This window comes from Urocitellus parryii, chromosome 1, assembly GCF_045843805.1.
Source record: "Urocitellus parryii isolate mUroPar1 chromosome 1, mUroPar1.hap1, whole genome shotgun sequence".
Taxonomy (NCBI): domain Eukaryota; kingdom Metazoa; phylum Chordata; class Mammalia; order Rodentia; family Sciuridae; genus Urocitellus; species Urocitellus parryii.
The window spans coordinates 50,463,397-50,472,924 of NC_135531.1; the positions used below are offsets into that span (position 1 = coordinate 50,463,397).

The following is a 9,528-nucleotide window of genomic DNA, read 5'->3' on the forward strand; positions in this document are numbered from 1 at the left end:
ACATTGAACTAAATAAAAGAAGCCAGTTACAAACACCATGTGTTATATGATTCCACTTATCTGAAATGTCCAGAAAGGAAAATCCATAAAGACAGAAAGTAGTTCAGTGTTTGGCCTAGAATTCAGTTGATCCCTAGAATTCAGTGATCAATGGAAAGTAGGGCTGACTGCTAAGGGATCAGGATTTATTTGGGGGGTGGACGGTGATGAAAATTTCAAAATCAATTGTGATGATGGATGTGTAGTTCTATGAATGTACAAAAAAACCCTTTGAGTTGTACACTTTAAATGTCTTAATTGTAAAGAATGGGAATTATATCTCAGTAAAACTGTTTTAAAAATAAAACTATACAACATACCAAGATGACAATATTTAACATATTAGGGAGTTAAATTGATCTACACTGTAGAGTACATTCTAGAGTTTCAGGGTCATAGGAATATATGCAATTTGATAAAACCTCACTTAGGTCTGCCAATGATCTGGCTGAGCATTATCATGAAATGGTTGAATACTAATATTTTTAATATAAATGAGTCTCTGATCAGGAAATGGGTAAAACCCTAGAATTGCAGTATACAAATCCCCAAATCAACAAGTTCCTGTTATTTCTTATTTGAAATAAATTATTTTTAGTTTTCACAGTAAATTGCTGTTTTAGACAGCTTTTTCCCTGCTGTGACTAAAAGACCTGACTAGAACAGTTGTAGAAGAGGAAAAGTTTATTTGAGGGCTCATGGTTTCAGGGGTCTTAGTGCACAGAAGGCTGTCTCCATTCCTGAAGCCTCAACATTATGGCAGGAGAATGTGGTGGAGGAAGCAGCTCTCATCATTATCAGAAATCAGAGAGAGAGAGAGAGAGAGAGAGAGAGAGAGAGAGAGAGAGAGAGAGAGAGAATGCACTCTCCAGATACAAAATATATGCCCCATAGCTACACCCTCAATGAACCATTTCCTCTAGCCACACCCCACCTGTTTCCAGTTACTACTCAGTTAATCCCACAAAGGTTTAATTCACTGATTAGGTGGTTAAGGCTATGACCAGATCATTTCTCCTCCAAACCTTCTTGCCTTGTCTTACACGTGAGATTTTGGAGGACACCACATCTAAATCATAACAATTGCATGATATTTCTTAAGCTTTATTTACTCAAGTGCTCATTTTTACTGCACCTCTAATTCATGGGAACTTTTCAAGCCATCTTCTGAAAGCCTGCAAAAAATAGCAAATCCTTCCCCTCCCTTTCAGTACTCCTATATATTTTACTTGAGTTAATTTTTTTCTAGTTGTGTGTGAATGTGTGTGTATGTGTGTATTTTGTTGTTGTTTATTTTATGTGTCCTTTCTAGAATGTAAACTCCTTAAAATATGAGATTGTGTTCATTAGCTTCTCAGTATGACAGATTGTCCAAAGTTTAGTGACTTCAAATGACAACCATTTATTCAGTTTGTAATTTGGATTGAATGAAACTGGGAGATTCTTCTGGTCTTGGCTGTGCTCACTTTTGTGTCTGTAGTCAGCTGCTACATCAACTGGAATATAACTGGCCCAGGAGAATCTCAACTAGAATGACTCCTCTGCTCCATCTGGTCTCTCAGCCTCCAGCAAGTGAGCCCAAGCTTGTTTACATGACAGTTGGGCAGAGTTCCAAAGGAGCAGGTAGAGTACAGGTCTCTTGAGTTCCATCATCAGAATTATCACCACAGCAGTGTTGTCCCGAAGCATCATAAACTCAAGGTATAAAAAAGCAGCCTATATATTTTTTAAAAAAAAATATATATACATTATTCATATACTTAGCATTTTTTTGTATGTTGAGAATGCTTAAAATCTATTTTCTTAGTAATTTTCTATAGCCTCCATATCTTGATGGAAGAAGCTGAAAATCACATCGAAGAAGAAGTGAACATATAGAAGGGAATTATGATGATCATCTTTTGCAAAATACCAGAGATATTTATCCAATCCATTCACTGCTATATCCTGAATATATAAAATAGTTCCTGGCCAGTAAATACTCTAGAAATATTTATTAAATAAATGAATGAATCATTTTTCCACTACTCCTAAGCCAGAACCTCTCCCATAAATCATCCCATCTCTGCTGTAAATACTAGCAACATAGTAGAATTTTGTATCTACTGTTCTTTTAAGATTAAAATCAGTTATAGTCTGTATTCTATCTTCTTTAGTTCTTGCAAAGTCAGACTAATTGCTTCCAGAGACTATGAAACACACCATATTTCATAGAATGCTTCTTTTCTAAGCACCTTGCAGAAGTTTCTAAACATGTCCCCATAAATTTCCATAGCTGTGTAACAAAAGAGTTGAGTTCCATTATCTCTTCCTTTTTTCCCCCTCCTTTCTGCCCTAAGCAGCCTGTTTCCCTTTCTGTTTTCAAGAATGAAACCAGCTTAGACACAACAGAACAATTACTTGCCAATGTAAATGGGAAATGTTTTTCTGAAAAGCTGGGAGTTGCACAAGTTACATAAAGACAGGAGGCATGGAAATGTCTGAGCTAGCATCAAGCATTGAAGTATCCATGTACAGAACTCATTTTACCCTCCCTGCCATTGCCACATAAACAAAGCAAACTGGAAAAGGGAAGAGATTCACTGGATACTTTAGCCTCACTCTTATGGTCTGAAAGTATGCATCTCCCAAAATCCAAAAGTTGAAATTTAATCAGCAATGCGATAGTATTGGCATGTGCAGGGAGTAATTAGGTCATTCAGGAAGCCCCCATGAATGCTATTAGTGACTATAACAAAGGCCTGAGGGTTCCATTTTTTCTTCTATCACATGAGCTTACAGTAAAAAGATGGCCATTGATGAGCTGAGAAGAAAGCCATTACCAGATACTGAATCTATTGCTGCCTTAATCTTTCTGCTTCCAGGACTGTACGAAATAAATTTCTGTTATTTATCAGCTACTCTGTTTATGGTATTTTTGTTATAGCAGCCCAAATTAAGACACTGAAGGATCTATATTTTCTAAGAATAACCTGTGTAAGGATCAAATAGGTCTTCTATGGTTTCTGACAAGTGTACTTGAAGAACAAACTATATTGCCCTGCCCTCCACTTGGTCAACTGGTCTGAACCAACCTGTAGGCCTCATGTGTCACTCTTGACACATTGCCTAACATGGTATTTTGGGGTTACTATTCCTGAAAGGCTTTTCCCCTCTGGACTGTACTCTCTTCAAAAAATAACTAACATGTTCTACTAAAAAACAAAAAAAAAATTTACAATAATCAGGGAGTTGATCCAACCACAGCTCTGTGTAGTAGCATTCCCCACATACTCACCCAAATGGCAGATTGTTCAAATGCTACAACATCAATCAATATCTTTCCAGAAGGCCCCTGCCATCTGGTCTGAATCTTCTTGTTACAGAGGGCAAAGCCTTTCCACATTTACAGATGAAGCTATAAAAGGAAAGATCCATAGGAGAAGAAACAACCAACCAACTTTCTCTTCTCTGTCATCTACCCAAATCTCCCTATCATGAACCCTCATCAGAATCTTCAGCTTTTTCTCTCTTTACAAACAGACCCTGTTCTTTTTTTCTTTCTTAGTGGTCCCATAGACTAAAACTGTAGTTCTTGTTGTTTAAGTTGTATGTGGCCTCAAGAAGACCTGTGGAAAACGGGCACATAAGATCTTATGTGCCTTTTTCTGTACTTAACTATTACTGTAAATATTATGCTCAGCTAAAATTGCCTAATTAGGATTTTTAAATTTGAGGATCTACTCCTTCAAATTTAAATGGTATGTAATGTGTGAAAATCACTTGGCAAAATCACAAACTTTACATAAGTGTGAGTTCTTTTGTCTTGTACTTAACTCTGGTCACCCTGTTGTCACTTTCTCTGTCTTTACTTTGCTCAAAACATTCTTCCTCTTACCTTGTTTCCCCAATTCTCAGTCCTTTGGCTTCAGATCCATCTTCTCTCTCTTTCCTTCTGGACCATTCAGATTACCCCAGCATCCAGGCAGAAATGTCATCTCAGGTTTGCACTTGCCAGAAAGAAGGGATCAGCCTGCCTTTTTTTGTCACTTCATAAAGAATGTCTGCCTTTTCTTACCATCCCCCATCTGCTGAGAACTCAGTCCTGGATATCCAATGCCACTTTCCCTACCTACTGTTCTCTATCTGCTCCCAGCACACAGTGATCTTTGTTCTATGAAAGATTATATAGCGTCAAACTCCTGCAATTCATCTTATTACAACACTTTTATCCTGCCATGAGTAGTTATATAGTTTATTCTCTTATACCCAAAAAGGTTGACACTCCTTCAGGGTGACAGTATTTTATTTGGTGATCCCCTATTTCAACAATGGCTGACTTGTGGTCACTACTCATGGTTAGGGGTCTGTTAATCATGCCAGAAGTGACTGGTAACAATTCCCTCTCTTAATTGACAGAGGTCTCAGGAAGACCTGTGGAAAACAGAAAACCATTGTCTCCTTGGAGGAGGAAATGCCAGAACCAAGAACAGAGATAATCAGAATTCAAAAGGCAGACGTGGAATTTAGCATTTTACTCAAGGAGCAGGATACATTTATGTAACATATTTCAAATAAGAAACTCTAGTGAGTTCTCATTCTCCTTCATTGAGATCATGTATTTATCTACATATTTTGCCTAAACCAGGATGCATGCAACTTCTGAGTGCTCTCTGAGGTGGCTGACCTCTGTTTACGGAGGTTTGCTTTCTTTGCCCTACAGCCATCATTCTGACATCAGAAAGCAGTAAGATTAACAAATATAACAATAGAAACAAGAAGTGTTACTGATTATTCCAGTAAGGGGTAAAGAACATAAAGAATTGTGTTTAGCATAGTATTACATCCAGAAACCCACTATCAAACAAACCCCCAAACCATGAAGTGCTTCTTTGAAATGAGAGGTAAATTTCTTTTAGCTGAGTGCTTAGGAAAGACAGAGAATGGATCTCTGTACTATCACTGCTTTAAAAAGCAGGACGGGCCTCTGTTGCTTCTACTGGAACTGCATTTCTCTTCTTTGTGACTCTCACCCTGTCCATATTAATTAGACAGATACCTAAAGCCTATCTGCAGTGTCAGTCAGGGAAATGCATGGTTTCATGCCTAAATCATGAGAAAGGACATTCTCTTTCCAGAGGCATATTTTTTTTTTAAAAAATAATCACTTATCTAGGATACATTTCAGGTTGTAATGCAGGGTCTTCCTCACTGCATTTTCACCTTTAATTTTAAAATTTTGCAAATAATTCACAAGTGCACAGATTTCAGTTAAATAAAGATGCATGTGTTACTGATATCAGTTTATTGTAGCATTGCCAGTATTGAAGTTTTTATTATTACAAGGAAAAGTGAAGGCCAATTTTGATGCATAAATACTTTACCTTAATACAAGTACTATAAAAGAAAAAAAAGCATCAGGGATCTTTAGAGCTATATGGCTCTTTTGCACTTATTACTTTAATTTCTCTATTGCTTTTAGACAATTACACCTCAATTGAATGTTTCTTTTCCATTCTTGTGTAAAGCCTCTAAAGCAGGAAGAAATGCCCCCAAATCACAGTCATATAATCCTGTAAAAGAAATAAGTAAGTAGAAATTTCAAAATTTCTAATGTAGTATTTGTTGGCCAAGTCATAATTTGAAGGAGCTAATTTGGAGATTTGATTATTTTAAATATAGGATTTGCTATAAATTTAGTAAAGCATACAGAAAAGTTTGTTTTCTCATATAATACTACTTAGATTATTTTAAACAAAAAGAAAGGAAGAAACTGACTTTTCAAATGGATTATAGTTGTATGGGAGAAGCCTGCCTTAACTTCTCCACTAGAGGCTTTGTTTAGTTTGACAAACAATACAATGTCTTCAAGTGATAGAGCTGTCCTTTCACCTTCTTACACACAATGAACATTTGCAACTTTTGCAATCTGTAAAAATACAACACAGTTCTCAAAATAGCAGATGCAAACATTCAAAACATACAGTTGAAGGAGGAGGAGAGTAAGAATCAGTAACTTCATATAATTACAGGAAAAGGTAACTATTATTCCTCCGAAAATTCGAAGCTAGGATCTAACTATGATAAACCTCTTGATCTCCACATGTGGCTGGAAATTTACATCCAAACGGAGCACCCAAATAATTTCCCTTCCTGGGGGCAGCAAAGGTTATAATAGGTTTCTCAGCAAAAGTAGCCAGGCAAGGCGGGAAGATTAACTTTTCTAGGGAGAGAAAGCTTAGAGTGCTCCACAAATTTAAAGGACACACAGCCTGATTCCCAGTAAACCCCAGGTGCAGAACAACCAGACCAGGGAGCAAATACATCTTCTACAAGATTTTCAGAGACTCCTCAGAGAGCAACCCCTAAACAATCTTTTAGGGTTGCACTATTGAAAGTGTCTGCCTCTGGAATTATAGATCATTCTAACCCAGTGGGAGTCATTCAATTAAAAATTCAAGACTTCCTATTCAGAAAGCCACAGTTCTGCTAACTTTGTGTACTGGAGGTCTTGAACAAATCCAGTGCAGTGTTTGGACACGTTGAACAGAGCTGTTTCCTGATTGGAAAGGGACAAAGGGTGATTTAAGAGGGAAAAGTCAGTATCCTATGGACAAAAGTGCAGTTTCGAGTTCCGCGGGAAAAGGAGCTGGAGTCCCGACATACGCACCTTGGGGAGCCCTTCTTCAACTCCCCGCGACGCCACTCTTAAAGTGTTGTAGCTTTTAAGTTCCCGGAGCTCCGCGGGACCTAGCGCCGCCAATTTCAGCAAAGGCTAGCTAATTGTCTACCAGCACTTTAATCCGTCCCGGAGCTCAAGCAAAGGAACCCTGTAAGCACCGGACGAGCTCGCCAAGAGCGCAGCAGGTGAGGCGCTTTGGATCTCCTGCCTCTCAGCTTTTCCAGCACACTGCGGCCGGCGGGCGCCACCCGCAGTATATAAGTGGCGAAGCTAGGACATACAGACTCGCCAGAAATCTGTACAAACAAAAGTCCGCTTTTCCCACTGATTGTCAGTTTCTTTGGTGAGTGCTGACACCAAGGCAACCCCAGACAAAATGGTCCGAATTCCTTCCTCGCTCTCCACCCCCTGGCCCGGTCTTGTACTTACAAGCCCAATCAAAGACACCTCTGGGCCACTTGTTTAGAGTCCAGGAAAACACAGCAAGCAGGAGCTGTGCACCTCAGAGTTATTCTGTGAGCCCAAGGAGTAAGATGGTGATTCCGGGTGCACTAGTAGCAAAAGGAAAAGCAGACCCTACCGCCTTTCCAGACCAGCAACAAGTGTTTAAGGATGGAAGACAGCAGAGAGGGAAGCAGGGAAAGGAAAAATAGGGATGAGACCATGAGACAGAGAGAGAAGCCGCTGTTTCTAGGGCAAATAGGGCGGGAAAGAGGGAGCAAAGTTCTGAACGTTAGAGTCCAAGTTCTAGAAGTTGTGCTGACGGGTGGAAGTTGTCAGCACGGAGGCTGTACGTATAGTTATTATGTTTGAATTTTCTGCCTTGAGAGACTGAGGCTTAAACTTCCACCCCGACGTTTTAGGGGAGTTGAGGGAGGAGGTGATGGCTGGAATCAAAACAGATGGTGAGGCCATTGTCCTTCTCAAAGACCCTCTGAGTTCCCCGGGCCTTTCGGCCCCATAGCCAGGGACCCTTTGCAGAGAGCGCCCTCCGCTGGCGTAGTGGGTGTGGAAGGGGTGATATCCGGAAGCTGTGAGCCAAAAAGCTGAAAAGAAAGATCACAAGTTATCGTAAGTGTTGATTCCAAATTGTTGGAGAGGCAGAGTGAATGGGGTGGGTCCTTTAACCCTTTCTCGCCCGATACTCCTCAGTTATCATCATCGGCGGCAAAACTTGCACTTGATGATCTTCTTAAACGCGTTTTGAAAGTCCTTGTTGAAGTAGGCATAAATGACGGGGTTGAGCAGAGAGTTGGAGTAGCCCAGCCAGTTGATTATGGCGCCCAAAAGGGTAGGCATGTGACAGCTACTCTCACAGAAGGGCAGAACCAGGGCTACGATGAAAAAGGGCAGCCAGCAGAGGATAAAGGTGCCCATAATGATGCCCAGCGTCTTCACCGTCTTCCTCTCACGGGCCAGGGCCATCTTGCGCTTCGCCTCAGCGTTGCGCTCATTCTTCCTCTCGAAGGAGGCTGTCGTGCAGGGGGCAGCACCTACCCCCTCGCTGGGCAGTGGCAGGTGCTCTTTGGAGTTGCCCACTCGGTGTACTTCAATTACCTCTAGGGCGGTGCCATCGTCGCCCTGCCTCACAGCGCCGTTGGCGCACAGAGCCCCCAGTGACTTGTTCTCCACGCCCCGCCTCCAGTCTTTGCTACCTGGCTGTCCATTCACGCTCTTCTTGGGTTGCGGAGCCGGAGATGTTCCAAGGCGGGTGTCAGCTCCCTTCTCCACCTTCTTGACCGTCTTGCGGATGCGGAAGCGAGCGGCACGGAAGATGCGCCCATAGAGAACCAGCATAAGCAGCAGTGGGATATAGAAAGCGCCGAAAGTGGAGTAGATAGTATAGCCGTGGTCCTTGCTGATAGTGCACGCGTCGGGGTCCAAGCGATCTTCTGGGGTGCGCCAGCCCAGCATGGGCGGGATGGAGATGAGAAAGCCAATGAGCCAAGTGAGTGAGATTAGCGCAGCGGCGCGCCGGGGCGTCCTCTTGTTCATGTAGTCGATGGGGTCAGTGATGGCCCAGTACCTGTCCAGAGCGATGGCGCACAGGTGCAGGATGGAGGAGGTGCAGCACAGAACATCCAAGGCGATAAACAGGTCGCAGGTGACCTGGCCCAGAGTCCACTTGTTGAGCACCTGGTACAGCGCTGCCATGGGCAGCACTAGCACTGACACCATGAGGTCAGTGACCGCCAAGGAGCCGATGAGATAGTTGGCCACATTCTGGAGGGAGCGCTCCAGGGCGATGGCAGCCACTACGCACGCATTCCCAAGCACCGCGCAGAAAATGAGCGTGCCTAGCAGCAGAGAGGTGATCAGTTGGTAACTGAAGGTCACGTCGGAGATGTCAGTAACATTGCTGCCTGTCCCGAAGGGCCCCTGGGACGATGTGGTATTGTTGCCCTGGCCAGGGCTGAGCACATCCATGCTTGCCTGCACGCCCGGCGTGGGGAGGGGAGAAAGACTGCACGAGTATCTCCCTCGCCCCTCCCCCTAGGGTCTTCTCTCCCGGAGAGTTTCTGAGCGAGGGGATGCAAGGAGTCAGGCAGGAAGTTCTTACTGCTCCGGCGAAGGCATCTGGAGGAGCAGCTTCTCGGGCTTCCTTGGCTCCCGCGGTGCAGGGCGCTCAGCCGCTCCAGCTAGAAAACTAGAGTTCCCAGAGAGCAGTGTCCGGATCTCTGGGTGGCAGAGAGGTGGCTGGAATGTTTGTCTCTCGCTGTCCATTTTACTTTCTTGATGCCCACCTGGGTGCTGGAGCCATAGTCTTTCCACTAGCAAACAGTCTCTAATCCCAGAAGTATCTGGAATAGAGAAACCCCATCCTCCAG

The 9,528-nt window shown here is 42.7% G+C and overlaps 1 protein-coding gene across 1 annotated transcript; it reads right to left on the reverse strand.

Moving 5' to 3' along the window:
- Positions 1-7,858: 7,858 nt before the first annotated feature.
- On the reverse strand, positions 7,859-9,127 carry Htr1a (5-hydroxytryptamine receptor 1A). The gene has a single exon (XM_026390876.2). It carries the CDS (start codon positions 9,125-9,127, stop codon positions 7,859-7,861), a length of 1,269 nt encoding a protein of 422 aa, XP_026246661.1.
- Positions 9,128-9,528: the final 401 nt, after the last annotated feature.